Raw genomic sequence first — 17,317 nt, 5'->3', positions numbered from 1 at the left:
TCTATAAATGGATCAATTAATAAACAAGTCTGCTAAGTCTTCTTCTAATTTAAAAATTCAAGTTTTTAAAAAATCATATATTATCTAATGGTTTTATTTGCTTAAAACATTTTAATTTTGGTATTGCTCCAAAAGTACCAATTTTGGAAACATTAAAAATTAGCTTTATTATTACTGAGCTATTAGAATATACTAAGGTATAAAACCAATATGGCATTTAAGCCAGGCATGGTAGTGTTTGCATGTGGTCCCAGCTACTGCAGAAGCTGAGGCAGGAGAACTGCTTGAGCCCAGGAATGTGAGGCTGTAGGCCTCTTGTAATCACGCTTGTGAATAGCTATGCACTATGCACTGCAGCCTGGGCAAGATAGTGAGATCCTATCTCTAAAAAAAACAAACAAATAATCAAAACTGAACCTAAAAAATACTTTAAAAATAAATTAATCTGGGGTTAAAGATATAGTGACAAGCCAGAAGAAAAAGTTAATAAGCTTCTCCCCAGTGACTGTATGAGAAAGCTAGAACAAGAATGAAATTACTAAAAATTCTACTTGAAATTCAAATACCTTCAATGTGTGAGTTGATTATTCTCATTTCAAAAAATTATAAATTTACAAAAGCTATTGTTTTAAGCTAAATGCAATTTAAAAATTTAGAATGACTGAGAAAAAAATGAGAGGAAACCTAATTTATTTTCTTTCTTAATTCTTCAAGATACTAATCTATTTATATCTATGAATAAGTTAGAAAAAATTCAAATTGATAATATCAGAAAATAATAATTATGTAACTATGATGTTTAAAATCCAACACCAATACAAATTTATTACATAACAAATGTCTGGAACATCAGGTTCTATTTAAAATTATTTTATTCCTTAATTTTACTTTTATAGTTCCTTTGCCTTACTATTTCAGTTTAGTACTTCCTAAGTTTATCCATACCACTGAAGTTCCATTTAAAATAAATTAACCAATTAAATTGAATTAGAATTATATTGTCTCAGGGTTGGAAGTAATCTCAAGTTCATTTAATCTAATCACTCGTATCATGCTTCAATTCTTTTGGATAGTTCCAGAGACAAAGAACACATTCTTTACCATACCACATTTCAACAAAAAGTTTTCTCCCTATAATAAATTGAAATTATCTCACCATAGCTTTCAATCATAAATCTAAGTTAAGCATCCCTCTGCACTTATTCCCTTACTTCCTGTCCTATCTCCACACAAACACATCAGGTATATTGGCAAATATGAACTGCTTAAAATTCTACATTAGCTAGCTCAAATTTTAGAAAGCAAATGGAGAATTATGGAAATTCAAGAAAAAAGAGAAAAATTGCTTCTTTTCCTACTATATAAGTTAAAATTAATTTTTATTAGTGAATGATAGAGTAAAAATGGCATTAAAATGTGTGAAAATTGAGGAAAATATATTGAGGAGTAAAAACTAATATAGAATAGGTATATGTTAATATTTTAATCAAATTATCTGTATATAGTGGTGAAAAATAAATTGATTTTATTTATTACATTAGGCATGCCCATAGTTCCTTAGTTTTAAAGCAATTGATCATTGAAACCTAGATGGACTTCTAGTATTTCTTAAAATATGTACCTTACTTATTAACCATCCTAGTAAAGACCATTAATCGTTTTAGCTCTTGATTCACAAGTTAGTGATGACCACAGCACAGACAATGCAGTATTTTAAAGAATAAATGTAAGCAGCAATAAAATAAGACCTTGTAGAATTAGAATCTTTATTTTAGTAACTTAAGTCTGAAAAGGAATGGGAGGTGGAGAATTTTTTTGTGGTAAGCATACTTTTCAAGTTGCAAATCTGTGTCTTTGACAATTATTATGAAGCCTAACCCTATGCTATCTATGGCAAAAAAAATCACTCTTAATTAACTAATTTACAAATACAAGCTTTATCAAATATTCAGTGATTAAAGTAATGTTAACTCTAATTTACAGGTCTGTCTTTGCCACTTAACCCTTAAGCTCTTCAAAGACATTATTTGTGTCTGATTCATCTTTGTATTTGCAGTACCCAGCAAAGGGCCTGCATATGGTAAGTGAATGGTTGTTGAATGACCATTAGGTAGACTTTTATTATTCTTGAAATAACAAAACTTTTGTATGCCAAACTTCCTCCTGATAATAGTAAGAGCTGTACATTGAAATATTTTTCAAAAACAATATTTATTTAAGTAACAATTAAACTAAAATCTCTTTTTCTACCTTTGAGACATCCATTTCCTGAGAAGCAAGCTGTTTTTGAATTTCCTCTAGCTGATTAACAGCTGAGATCTTCTCCCTTGTAACTTTTTCCACCTGGGCCTCCAGTTGGGCAATATTCTCAGACAGGATCAACATCTATAAAAGGAAATAAAAGTCCTAAACAATAATGCCATTTGACAAAATAAATATTAAATATTTCTTGAATTAACAGATTCTCAGTATAGTCACTGGGCTCCATCTGGAAGTCATTTCTCTATGGATTGGGTATGTCTGTTTCTCCACCTCTTTGATTCATCTATCCCTTATGACTTGAAATATGTACTTACCTCCTCTTTATTCCCCTGGTCTCTAACTTCATTTTGGAAAATGTATGACAAGATGATAAAATGAAAGTTTTGGTTGAAAGTCTAAGGTGACAGATATCAGATACCTAAGTAAGTTATGGAACGGACTGCCATAAATAAATTTCAGAGGCAGTGTGAAGGAATCACACAACTCTTAAACCTTCTCCCACATGGAGGGCATACAAGGATTGACTGGAAGAGTTAGAAAGATATGTTTAGAGGAAGCTACTGGTCTGGTACGACTCCCACTCCCCTTCTCCTAACACCAACAAAGAGGAGGCTCTGTGCAGTTCCCTTTTGTTGGCAAAATCCCAATTGCCTTCCCATTATCTAGCTCTCCCCTATTTCTCCCATAGGATTCAGCTCAGCCATTATCTCCCTCCTCCAGGAAGTCTTCCTTGACTTCCACTCCCTAGCACAAAATAGGTATCCCTTCACATACTCAGAGTTAATATTCAGCTATTGCCTGCTGGGACAGGCCTGCCTGTTGTTTGTAGCCCTCATCCATTCCCATTGATTGTTGCTCATGCTGTATTGATTGCTTAATATTTTGAATACCACTCTGGCATGTGCTCCCATAACAACCTCAGTTCACATACCATCGTCACACCCCAACCTCTACATACTTCTGTCACGATACGTATCCAGCTGTGTTTAGTTGTCTCTTTGTTTCCTCATTAGACTAGAAGTTCTTCAAGGGCATGTTCCTCAAGAAGTATCAAATATTTGATGAATGAATGAATAATTAGAATAAATGGCTTTTCTGAGGAACTCTAAGGATATGAGGTTCTTAGTTTTCCTTCTCAGGATTAGAAATGCTTTCTGGATCTTAGCCTTATCTTTTATAGTTTTTTGTTTGCACTCTTGTTTTGCTCTGCTCTGACAAAGTCAAACTTTTCTAGGCTCTTACTCTTTTACTGGGCAATTTTACAATGAGGAAGTGCTACCTTAACCCAGAGCAAAACATACAGGAATATCTATCAGTTTTTATCTGTTAAAACAAGAACTGGTAACAAATTTCAAATAATGATGTTTGAAATTTACCATTGTACACTGACATGTGTGTGAACTCAGTTTTATAACTGAAATCAGTAACTAAAATTTTATGATAAAAATAAACATTGACCCAAAGTTTTGGTAAATCAAGAACCTTACATCACTAAAACCAAGATAAGTGTCTGCCTTTGAATTATATAACTAGCTAAAGTTGACCCAGATGAAAATAATGAGACCAGGTAGCTATTTTCTAATTTAGGCAAGCACAATAGTTAACTTTTCTGAAGATTGTAGAGAATTGTATGTTTGACTTATGGTTGTTTACATGTCCTTATTATTAAAAGATTGTCTACAAATCTAATTTGCACATAAAATTAGTTTTACTAATAAACAACAAAGTTTCCTTGTGCACATTATAATCTGAACCTAAAACTAATGGTCAAAAAAAGTTAAACATAAAAAAAATAAAAAATGTTAATTGAACTTCCTGAATTTAAAAATTCAAGTTCCTGAGTATACGTATTATGAATGTATAATTATAGCTCTCCTGGAACCATACAGCAGCAACAAACTTTAATTACCAGCTACTAAAATTCAAATATTATTTATGTAGAGATATATCTGATGGTAAATATTAACATTGTATGGTTTTTGAAGTAAATATGCAAACATTTACTTTGATAATTGCAAATTCTAGTCCATTTCTATTATAAGGCATGTAACAAATCTCTCCCCTTCCTTATGTTTCCTTCCCTCTGCCACCCATCACTTCCTTCCTTTGCCCACTACCTGTCTGCTACCTCCTGTCACCCACTTTCTGAGGTCTCCCCCCTGTTGTCACACCTTCTTTTTCCCCACGCCCACCATCTGGAAGTCAACATTACACTGCAGGAGCTTCTCCATCCACATCTGTTGCAGAGCCAGAAGTAACACAGACACAGCTGCAACACGGCTGGATGTCCAGGACGTTGACATCAGGTAAGTCCTTTAAACTTTGACAGGGGCAAGAGGAGACAAGGACACCCAGGTTGGGAGAACTCGATAGAAATTTCTGCAGCACAGTCCCTAGTGTTTTGAACATAGTATGAAGCAGTACTACCTATACAAGACATATGAGAATTAAGGATTCTAGCAAAGGGCGATTATCAAGGAAAGCAACTGAGAAAATGTGTGGCCCACAGGGGAGCTGAATAAATATATGATAGATGACCGAATGAACTAACAAACCTGAATGACTCAGTGCGACCCAGGACCATTACTGAAGACAGCAAACAAACTCACAGCAAGTACTGTTCATGAGGGAATGATTCAAACCTGTCTAGGTAGAAGGCATCTGCTCTCCTACAGCTTCCCACACAAACTGAATTTTTTAAAAACAGAAAGAAAGGAAAGAAAAAAATATATAATAAGAAAGAAAGAAAATCTGTAAGTCTCACAAGAATTCCAACTGATAGGAAAGCTGGGATGCTTGCTCTAGTACTCATAATGTTGTGCCTAATTGGTCAGTCTCCCTACCAGATTGGGTCCTTGTGCTAGGCAGTGTGATATGCATTATCTCTTTAAATCCCTTTGGAGGAAAAATTATATTGAATCAATTTTCAGCTGAAAAAACGAGATTCAGAAAACTAAGTAACTTGCCCAAGTACAAGCTGAGCTTTATAGTCAAGCCTATCTGCCTTGAAGGTCCAAGAAATCTAACCAGTGAAAATACTTCTTTCTTTCTCTAAAATAATAATGATAATAGCCACAGGCTAAAATTTATTAAATGCTTACAGTAAGCCAGGCATTATATTAGGTACTTTAAAAACATTATCTAATTTAATCCTATCTATTAATTTAATTAATACTAATTTAATCTGCATTAATTTAATTTAATCTTTATTCTGTACCTCTCTGAAATTTAGAGGTTAAGTGAATTGTTTAAGGTCACAGAAAGGTCAAGTTGGAGTCAAACCTAAACCCTTTTACTCCAAAGCCACTCACCTCCATTTCCTGGTGAGAGCACTTGGCTCAGTGCTAGGACCACAGCAGCTCTTTATTCAGACATCTTTATTTAGGTCAGGACTTTGAGATCAAATGTCAGCCAAGGCTTACTGGAGACAAAATAAACTTAAATGACTAAGACTCAGAAATGCACTGTATTTCCAGTGCCACCTTGGTTCATAAAATGCCTTCAGTATAAGAGAAGGATCTATTACATATGAAAGTACCTTAAATACTGCCAGACACATTTCAGTCTTCCTCTTTCCTTTCTTATCATGAATTCTCATCAACATACTTTATTTGATAGAACTACTCAGCAAGGCAAATGGTTTCCACTGAACAAACCAGAAATAAAAATCTCCTAGGTGTGAACAATAGCTGGTCTTTGCTATTGACACCACTCTCTGTCTATCACATACAACACTCAGCTCACGACTTCATGTTCCTCTATGCCTTGTTCATGTTGGTTGTAGGCAGTTATACCCTGCATTTCTCAGTCCTACCTATTCTTCCAAACTCAGTTAAAATGCCATCTTCTTCACAAAGCCTTCCCTGAGCTCTTGCAGACAGGCAATCAGTTCTGATCCTCTGAACTCCCAGCAATTTAGTCATATCTTTCCAATAGCACAGAGACTTTTTTCTTTTCCTTGTATTTTATTCATTCATCAAATATATATTTAGCACATTTTATGTGAGAGGAATATACCAAGCAATAAGGAGGTTAACAGACCATACAAGCAAGGAACTCATATTGAATTAGGGGAAGCAAACTATTCAACAAGCATCTCCAATAAACTGAGTTATGGGAGACCACAGGGCAGGATCCCAATTCAACTGTGGGAGGCTCTGAGAGGAGGTGGTATCAAGAACTCTGAAGGATCAGAGAGGGCAGAGGAAGATCCCTCTGGGAGTGGTGGGGGGGCAAAGCACACACAATATCCCGAAATGAAAAGACAGTAAGGCAGATTGACATGTCTGCATGCTTGAGGAAGCACAAATTGGTCCATCCATATGGTGGGGGTGCAAGGAAGAAAAACAAAGGGAGGTTAAAACTGGTGCGCCTAAGAGAGGAAGAGTGTTGTAGAATCTTTATGCTGTGCTAAGGGATCCTACATTCCATCCAAGATTACAGGCAGACATAAAGGATTTTAAAGCAAGAGACTGGCATTGTAGAAAGACCATCCTGCCTGTGGTTTAGAGAACAGAGAGCAAGGAGGTAAGACTGGAGGCAAGGACACCACAGAGGCTGTAGAAATCATCACAGTTGAGATATGGATAGCATGGGATGGAGAAACAGGGAAATGTAAAATGCTTAGTGGCCTAAATCTCTAGAACTTGTTGACAATGAGATGTGTGGAGTGAAGGAGAGGAAGGAGAAAAGGATGACACGATTTTTGTGTTAGACAACTGGATGAGTAGTGAGTCCACCGGAATAGGGAAGATGGAAAGTAAAGCTGGTTTGGGAGCTCAGCAGATAAAGATTTAGGAATCAATACCATATATATGAAATTAAAGCCAGAGTAGTGCTAAAGACACCTAAATCTATAGCATTATGCTAAACTCTAGAACTTTCTATCAAGCTGCTTTCTGGATGTGCTCATTCATTGTCCTAAAGGCACTTTAAATTCATAGTAACCTACAAGGCACACATCATCATTCTCCCAAATCAAGAATACAGATTCAAAGAAATCAAGGAAAGAGAACATTTTAAGGAGAATAAGAACTAAAAGAATTCATTAAATATAGCACAAGCAGGTCTTCAGTCAACATAGCAGTAGTAATTTCATTGGCTGTGGGCATAGAAGCTGAAATGCAGTGGGCTAAAGAGTAAATGGGCTGTGACAAATAGAGATATGTATGGACAAGTCCTTCAAGAAACTTGACCATTAAGAGAAAGTGAAGCAGCAACCTTGGGTGCACATTGGAAGCACCTGGGAAACTTTAAAAAGTACTGGATCCTACTCTCAGACATTTTGATGTAATTGGTTTGGGGTGCAGTCTGGGCAATGAGATTTTAAGAACTTCTTATGTAACTAAGATTGAGAACCACTAGATCAGTAGAAAGATTGAGAGAATTAGGGATAAAGTGGTATGGTAGAGAATTTGAGAAGAATAAAGTGATTTGAAATAGTCTTTGGAAAATGGGTCCAAGATACTATCACTTCCCACCTGGACAACTGTAATTACCTCCCACCTGAACTCCAGGCATCTATTCTGGTTCTCCTTCCAATCTATTGAAAAAATGATTTTTCTCAAATATAAATGGCATCATGACACTGTCCAATTTAAAGTCATTCAATACCTTTCCATCGCTTTTTGGATAAAATTTAAAATCCTTCACATAGATTTTTAAGGCCATTCCTAATTTGGTCCCAGCATACTTCTCCAAACTCATCTCCCTCAGTACTCTGTCCCTCATTCTCTATGCTCCAGCCATTGGGCCTTCTCTGTATTCCTAGAAAGTATACTATGATGTTTTCCAGCTTCAGAGTCTGAGTGTTTTGTTTTCCTGGGCCTCTCTTCCCCTCAACTCTTCACTTGACCACTCCTTCTCAGTCCTTTCAGGTCTCATTTTTCAAATCTCTTTCTCAGGAAAGTCTTTCATGACTGGCTAGACTAGGTCCAACTCCCCTGTTCCACATTCTCATGGTACCCTATACTGAACCTTTATGGTTTTATCACAGTGATAATTAAAAACTCATTTATGAAAATATCTGTTCAATGTCTGCCTTTCCTATGAGTCTGTAAGCTTCATGAGGGAATTGCAGTGGTCCTGTGACTACTGCATTCCAAATCCCTCCAATTAATAACTGTTGAGTGCTGAATGAACGGGAGAGGGCGCAATGGATAGGAGGACTGCTGGAAAGCACTGGAAGAACACAGCCACGGAAGGCCCTGAGAGTACAGCAGTGCCAGCTGCAAGGCTGTGGGATTTTCACTAGCTGAGATCAGCAAGCCAGGGCAGAGAAGGTAAGCAATAGGCTGAACTACAGTAGAGTTTTGACAGACACAATTTTTTAAAAAGGGTAAGAAGACAAGGGAGTTTATAGTAAATGACTCAGTTTACCCATAAGACTCAAAACACACTGGGCAGAAGTTGTGATTTTTCTCTTTACACCTGCACATTGCCTTGCACACAGCAGATACTCAGTGGATATTTGTGGAATGAGTTAATTATCACATATTGGAATATTATAACAACACAGCATTTGGAGTACAAGCTATGAGTCAACTTCCTAAAGAAAACATGTGACACAGTCGTTTTGATTACTTCATGGACCACATCTTGCTTAATTTTACTTTATTTGCAAATTTAAAGTGAGGTTCCACTAACTCTATATTCCAGTGTGTTACTGTTTTTTCAAACCCTACCCATTTCATATTATCTGTTCCTTTTGCCTTTAATTTCTCTCTTCATCCGGCTGTAGTCACCATGTATTCACCATGTAATCTGTCAGAATTGACTTCATACAGAGTATATCATTATTAATTTATTGTTGTTGTTACTTGGTTTCTTATCAGTGTTTTAACTTCTGCATGCTTAATTTGGGGGTGGGAGCCTGAGCAACATAGTGAGGCCCCGTCTCTACAAAAAATAGAAAAATTAGCCAGGTGTAGTGAAACACACTTGTAGCCCCAGCTGCTCGGGAGGCTGCAGTGAGCTATTTTCATACTACTGTACTCTAGATCAGGTGTCAGAGCAAGATCCTGTCTCAAAAAAAAATTGGGTGATAGGGGATAAAGTTGGGGTGTTATCGCTTCTGATTTAGCCAAGGTTTAAATAAAATCTAGGTATCTTTAGAGTATCTGCTCTCCTCCGGTAAATGTTGAGGAGAGAGAAACTAACAGAAAGGCAGGATTAAAGTAAATTTCACAGTTTCATAATGTGGAATCTAATTGACTATTTTATTTGAAAAGGTCAGAGAATAAACTCATTGAGAAATATATGGATAAAATAGAATATTTTTGCAAACTCCAAACTGTAACAAATTTGGCTACTAATAATAAAGGTATTAAAATTTAAAGTTAATTCGAGAACTACAGCTTATAGAATCATTAATGATATCATAATAAACAGTTCTTCTGCACTGTGGATAAAAGCAGAATCCTTAAGTACCTTTGATCCCATGTCTTCCCTTTCTTTTGTTATTTCTTTTCTCATCATCTCTTTTGCAAAGGCCCTTTTCTCTTGCTGAGATGCAAGTTCTTTTTCAAGTCGCTCTCTCTGCCTCTCCAGCTCACTCTTCAACTGCTCACACTGGATTAAAGCCTGCCAGAATAAAACAGAATAAAAGGGGAGTTTAGAATTTAGAAAAAACAAGGGAAAATTACATAATCAAGCTTTAATTTTATTTAAAATAGTTGAAACTCACTATTAAGCCCCTTCGAATAATTTTGTATTTATTTATCAATACAACTTACTCATCTAAAATAGTATCTAAATGTTACATTTATTTGCATATTTCAATTTTTATAATTAAGGCTACATTAGCTAATCAACTATAAAAGTCAGGTAATGAACCTTAATAAGGGCCACAGATGAGTCAGAATTTTGTAAAAGGGGATCAGAAAAACCAAGTGCTTTAGTATTTTCAATTATATAGCATATTTATACTACAGGAAATACATAAGTACCTGATTTAACTAATTTTTTATTTGCTCGTGGTTAAAAATTATTTGAATACTTTAAATGATAAACAGATCAAAATTTTAAAATGAAATGTGGAATATATCATTACATATAGGCATCATTGTTTAGTACTATACAATAATCATATGTCCTTAAATATAAGTAAAATAAGATTTAGTTCATTCCTCTTACAAAGTAAAGTAAAAATTATATAATAATCAAAAGTTAAAATAAGGAAAGACTCAAAACAGAATTCACCTAGTTTTATGAGGATTATCATCCTCTAGTTCTAGTAAAAGTCCATAATTGTCCTTTAGTCTAAAATTTCCCACTCTGCATTTCCAGAAATAAAACCTCTCTAAGTTCCTTTTGGCCACATTTACAATATCTTTATTCATGATACCCAATAATAAAATTTGACTTCAAAACCTTAATTTTTAAATTCCAAATAAAATTAAGGTGCTGTGGTATCTTAGTCTTTTCCCAGTGGCTTTTATCTACAATATCCACCTTACCCATCCTCTCTTTTCCTCTGAATTCGTAGAAAGGAACCAAAGCCTTAGATGACTTACATCCTGCATAGTGATAAATTTGATAGCCACATTTGATGCTAATGGAGATGGAAATGGTCTCAGTAAGCACTGTAAGTTTTATGCATAGTTATGCTTCCCTCTGGTGAAAGCTACAATAAATACAGACAATAAATATCTAGGACATGTGAAGTTTCCTGTCTTCATCTCGAACGGATTAAACTTCAATTTCTTTTGGTCTCTTCTGAAAAGTTTCTGTACTCCCAGGCGTAACATATGAGGGAAAAATTCAATTGTCTCAGATTAACTGATAAACAATATGGTAACTAAACAATGATTCTCCTAGGGAGCTAGCTCCAAGTCCAATTCTAGCTGAGAATATCTGGAAATAAAATATCTGGAAAGGGAAATTTTAAATTAGATTTTAAAAGGAATGAAAAAGTATAATTTTTCTATAATTTAAGCCCTTGGAGCTTGAAATACTATGAATTAGTGACTTTTGTGCTTCAAAATGCAATTGCTCTTGTGAAAAATATTTTATATGAATCTAATAGAAATGTTCATAACTTTTGCTGATATAATTAATACCACTGGTATGTATGAATACAATGATTATTGAATATAAACCAATCAGAAGGTTTTCAATTGAACAAAAACTCAGGAGTCAACATCATTACATACTGGAACAGTGGAAGAGACTGCTGAAGATAAAAAATCAGGCTACTGTGAAGAGCAACTAAAGAATCAATTCAAAGAACTCAAACAACTCAGGAACAAGGAACACTAAATGATCCTGACAGGATAAGAGGCCTAATGCCAAGACAAGATGATACAGCAAAAAATATAAAGTAAGAAGTTGTAAGCCATTGCTGAAGCCTTGGTTTTGTGGATGGCCTTCTATTAGGACTAGCCACCACCAATGGGTGATAAGTATGAAAAGAGCATAAGACTAGCCACCACCAATGGGTGAAAAAAGCAATGAAACACTGAATAAAAATATTAGGATAAAAAGTGGTTATTGATGTTTCTTTGTGTACAGCCAATAATCACACATTATAAAATAGTTTTTACTTTTATTTGTTTTAATTTAACATATACTCCTGGTCACAATGCAAAACACATTAAGGCTTAGCAACACTTGAAATTAGAAAAGTGATTTAATCTTTCTAAAGATAATCTCTCTTACAATGGACCTCACATACTAAAAGATTTGAGTCTACTAAACAAATACTTATACATTATTTCCATTAAAGTTTTCTCTTCTAATTCTAGGGTTCCCGCTCCTAGTTTCCAGAATCCCAGCTGATTTGGGTACCCTCCGTTTATATTCACCTAACCATTCAGTAAAGGCGTTAACACCTGAATTCTCAAAGGCGAGGTCAGTGAACAGTCAAATATGATTAAACAATAGATCTTAGTTTACCAAGTTAATCTGGGGCCTGCAGCTTTTGTTTCTCCCAGTTACCAAGGTGGTGGCTTCTCCCCTTCCCTGAGCACAATCCCTTCCCCAGTGGAAATGGCTGTAGGTCTTGGGGAGTTGGGGAATTACACTTTCCTCCCACCCAGCAGACTCAATCCTCAAGGGACCTTTTTTTTCTGGGAAATTTCATTTGTGGTCATTGTATGCTGATCACATTAACACTTTTTTCAAAACATAACTTATTGAACTTGACATTCTAAGTTCTGGTTTTGTTAAACCAAAGGGTATTATGCACTACTATTTTAATAGAGTCAAAACATTTTCCAAAACAAAATTTATATCTAGTCAACTATTAAAACAGGAAACTATTGTAGGACATATAAAAGTCCTTCTTAACTACTAGGGTTAGTTTTCTAGAAATCTTTGTGATAGAAGTAATCATGACTAAAAAATTAAGATCAGATGAGATTTTGGAGCATTTCAGGTTGCTAAAAAATCTTATGAAAAATATAGAGTTCACACTTTTGAACATGAACTTTAAAACTTATGAACATGTTTTTAGTTTTATGAAATAAAGCCCATAAAACAGAAATTAGCATATTTTAAACATTTAACTTATAAATAATGCAAACCATTGATTTTAATTTATAAACCCTTTCTTACCATAAACTTATCAGTCTATCCCTATCTGCCATTTTCAAGATATTTATAATTTCTTTTTGTTTTGCAGCAGATAATGTGTGTATCAAGAAACATTATTTTCTATGCCTGTGACTACAACCAAATGCTCAATGTTTTTCTGATTTTCTTTTTACTCCAGTTTTCTAATTTCTGCCTTTCTGATTCACTGTAATCCAAGATACAGAATAATTTGGATATTTGAAAAGGTGGGAAAAAGTTTTGGCAAACATTTAACCTACTGGGTTTGTATTTTTTTTTTTAAAAAAATATTCCTTTAGAAGGTTATCTCATTACAGATATGTTCATGGTAACTTCATGCCAATGCCTGTGCCTTAAGCCCACATACCTTTTAATAATTTCCTTTGCCATATAAGCAGGCAGGTCTGAGGCCTAGTTAACCTTTTCACCTGCTGCTTGTAGCATTTCCAGGGTGTCACTGCAAAAACCTCTACTTTTCCACCCTCATTTATTCCCAGGCTAATTTTTTTTTCTTTAAAATTATCCCCAGTTGTAGTAACTTGCAATTTTCAAACAAAAACATTTATTGAGCACTTACTTACTATGTGCTAGGTATTTTGCTAAGGGGCTTACTTGGATGTATTTATTTAACTTCCTCAAGAATTTTTAAGTGGTTCTTATCACTCAGTAGAAGAAACTGAGCTTCTGAGACATTTAGTAACTTGCCCAAATCATAGACTTAGAAAGTGGAAGAGTAAGAAGTTGATCTAAGGTAGTTCCATACTAGAATCTCTGCATGGCATTGAAATTTTCTTATATCACATATTTCTTTTCTTATAAAATTGTCAGGCATTTTCACTGCCACTATGAATGTAAATATATAAAATAATTCCATTTATTTAGCATGCAATATGCACATAGAACACTAGATGGCAACAAATGTCAAGGAACTAAAGAACAAAGTAACCATTCCATAGTTGAGTAATAAAAGCAGTTGGTTTTAAAATTAAAATATGTATGCCATCTGACTTTTTAATACTCTTAGAAAGCAAAAATCCTAATGTGTTTTAACATAACTTTTAGCTAAAAACTACCAAACTCTCATTACATTTTATAAAGTGCTTAATAATCAATCCTTGCATTGATTATTCCTAATTTAGTGAAAATGCTATAGATTCATAAATACACAAAAGCTTTGCTTGTTCTTAACTGTAAATTTTAAAAAGCATTAACTATGAAACTTCATATTCATATTTAAAACTAATAATTGACTTAATTCAGTTCAACAAACATTTATTGTGCAATTAAGATGGAAATTGTATGTGGGATGATAGATGTCATAGACCTGACTTTCAAGGTCTTTTAGTGGAAAAAACTATGTAAACAGCCACCACAATTATACACAACATCAATAGGAATACAGAGGAAGAAGAGATTAATTCAAACAAGGGGCTGAGGGAAACTTCTGGGAAGACTGCCACCTGAGTTTAGCCTCATAGATTGAACAGATATTGTACAGATGAATACAGGGCAGAAAAGTATAGCACAATCAAATTCATGAAAATAGTCAATTGTATAATAGGCCCTGTTCTGGAAACAGCACAATTATATGACAGTGTGTAGTGAAAGGTAAGTCTAGGAAAGTTAGAGTGGGGCCAGATCGTGAAAGATCTGAAAGGTTATGCTAAGGAATTTGTCTTTTATTTTACTGCAAGAGGGGAGCTACCTGAATAGGGAGATTTATAATTCTAGAAGACTATAGCACCATTGTGAAAGATATACTGCAATTGGAAGAAATCTAATGGAAATCAATCAGAAAGCTATTGCAATAGTCTGCACAGGCTGCATAGGAGTATGTGAAGATTTAAACCAGGGAAGTGGTATAGGAATGGAAAGGTGGGTGTAACTAAACAGGGAACTCTAAAGAAAGAGATAGAGCTTGGCAACTAGTGGATGTCAAAAAGCAACTGATGGGGAAGAGCCAGGACATTCAAAGAATGCAAGCCAGGACTGTTGTTAAGATGGTGACACCGTTATTTGAGAAGTTAATACAGAAAATGGTAGAAGGAAAAGCAGTAGTACAGCAAGTTAAAATTTGGTTGTATAGAGTTTCAGATGCTAGTAGAATATCATCCATAAAAAGAGATCTAGTAGCAAAAAGAAATGTAGGGCTGAAGCTCAGGAGAGCAGTAAGAGCCATAGGTGCAATGTGGGGCTGTTATAAATGATGGTGATATTCGGCCATGAAAGGACATATGAATCCCAGGAGATCAGGGGAACATGGCTAGGAACTAACTCTGAGGAATGTCTACATTTAATATTTGTGTGAAACAAGTTAAAAGAAACTTAAGAGGAGCAACACAATGTGGACCTACGAGAGTAAAATATTAGCTAAATCAAGGGAAAGGGATGATATGTTATGATAGGACAGTTAATGGCTTCCAAAACTACAGTTTGAGTCAAATGAGGATTGAGATGAGGTCACAGGGTTTGGTAGTCAGGAAATGAATGAGGATCATTAAGTGAGCAATTCAGTAGCATGAAATCACACTATATCTGTTCAAAGCCTGACTGCAATGTGTTCAGAAGCGAAAGGAAAGCTACCAGGGTAGACAACTGTTTTGAAAAGTCTGCCAGTGAAATGATGGACAGAGGTAGTAAATTGAGTGGAAGATTATCATGTGAGGGCTGCTTTTTGTTTAAACAGAAATAACAGCTGTAGATGGGATGAGAGTGGAAAACTGTGGAGAGGAAAGGAAGGACAGAGGATGCAAGAGAGATGTGATGGCAAATGGCTCAGGTCCCTGAAACCCTAGAAGTAGGAGCTAGAGATTCATCTTGGGAAACTAGAGGGCCAGAAAAGCAAGGGGAAAATTGAGTAGAAGAGACATTTGAGGGAGGAGAAGATGCTGAGGGCTGTGGTCAGTTGGTCCTAATCTCAGTAAAGGGAGAAGTGGGTCATCTGAGGAGGTACTAGCAGTGGAGTTGGGGGAGTGAGGAAAGTGGAGTTCCTGGGTAGAGTATATAAGGTAGTAAACTGCAGAGAAAAGAAGTGTTTAACTGGACTTGTGACCACTGAAGGTGACCAGTATTACTCCAGTGGAAATCATTCAGTGGCTTTCTTAAGTGACTTTCTTCAGCAATCCTTGGTAGGCTAAAAGTAGAAATAGGGAAAAAAATGTATGATTGGGCTGAATTTTCACTGAACACTGGCAAAGTAGGTAAACTGGAAAGATAAGAATAAAGGAATTCGTGGGTGCTAGTGAGAATACAATTGCAATTCTCTTCATCAACAGATTTTTACTGAGTACCTATTATGTGACGAGCACTACACAAGATGCTAAAAATTCCCTTACTGTCATAGATGTTAAAGTTTAATGAAGGATACAGGCAAATAAGCCATAATAATACATTTTGATAAATGCCATAATACATAGTGGTTCTCAAATGGGGGGAAATTTGCCCTCCAGGACAATGAGGTCTGGAGACACCTTCCGTTGTCATAACTTGGGGGGATGCTACTGGCATTTAGTAGGTAGAGGCCAGGAATGCTGCTCAACATCCTACAATGTGAAGGACAGCCTCCAAAATAAAGAATTATGTAGCCTAAAATGTCAACAGTACCAAGGTTGGGAAACCTACTATAAAGGTACATTAAGAGGTACATCAAATCTAGACATGAGAGATAAGAGATTTTTTAGAGAGAGTACCATATAAGCTAAGACATGTAAGGATGGAGAAAATAATGCAGGCAGTGGAGTGGAAAAATTTGCATTGTGTGCACAAAGACCCAGAAGCTGGAAAGAGCACAAGACAATCAGCAGTATCATAACCATCACCACCACCACCATTATTTATTGAAATATTTTGTGCCAGGCTTTCTACAAGATAACTGATATATATTTTAAAATGGAGTTCTCATTAACAATCCTGTGAATCAGATATTTCTCCATTTTACAGATGAGGAAAAACTGAGGCACAGAGAAGTACCTTGTCCAAGGTCACACGGCCAGTGAATGGTAGGGCCAGAAGTTGAATCTAGGTCTGGCTGACTCTAACAAGCCCATGCTCAATCACTAAACTCTCCTGTCTTTGATGATGGCGGAGTTCACACACTGGGGGACAGGGTGTGAGAGGAGACAGTAAGAAGCAACACTGGAGGGGAAAGGAAGCCACATTCTGACAGACCTCGAAGCATGTGAAGGAACCTGGAGATCATCCTCAAGGCAGTGGAAATTCATGGAAAGGTTTTAAATCAGAAGAATCAAATGATCAAATGTCTCTTTATGAAAGATCACTTCTGGCTGCGGTATAGAGAAAGGAGTGAAGGAAGGGAGGCAAGTTAGGAGGCTGTTTAATATATAAATCCAGAGATTGCTATAGCCTGAACAAGTGTTAGTGAGGAAAAAATTCCAGAAAACTTCAGATTCACACTTAGTAACTGGTTAAAAGTTAGGGGTGAAGAGAAAATGACATCCAGTTTTCTGATCAGAGCATGTTGGTGGACAAAGGTGCCATTCAGTGA

The 17,317-nt window shown here is 35.7% G+C and overlaps 1 protein-coding gene across 7 annotated transcripts in view; it reads right to left on the bottom strand.

Annotated features, from left to right (window-relative positions):
* SDCCAG8 (SHH signaling and ciliogenesis regulator SDCCAG8) overlaps positions 1-17,317 on the bottom strand; it is a 217,513-nt gene that overhangs the window by 155,917 nt on the left and 44,279 nt on the right. For all 7 annotated transcript variants that reach the window (XR_012913554.1, XR_012913555.1, XM_012751164.3 and 4 more), the window contains exons 10-11: positions 9,691-9,843; positions 2,251-2,385 (exon numbers count right to left, since the gene is read on the bottom strand). Coding sequence is in view for 5 of the 7 variants with exons in the window: in XM_012751164.3 (XP_012606618.2) it covers positions 2,251-2,385; positions 9,691-9,843 (288 nt within the window). In the remaining 2 variants the exon portion in view is untranslated. The remainder of the gene's footprint in view (positions 1-2,250; positions 2,386-9,690; positions 9,844-17,317) is intronic.

This window comes from Microcebus murinus, chromosome 19 (genome assembly GCF_040939455.1).
Source record: "Microcebus murinus isolate Inina chromosome 19, M.murinus_Inina_mat1.0, whole genome shotgun sequence".
Classification (NCBI taxonomy): domain Eukaryota; kingdom Metazoa; phylum Chordata; class Mammalia; order Primates; family Cheirogaleidae; genus Microcebus; species Microcebus murinus.
Note: the sequence above shows the minus strand (reverse complement) of the source record. Positions and strands in the feature narration are given on the sequence as shown.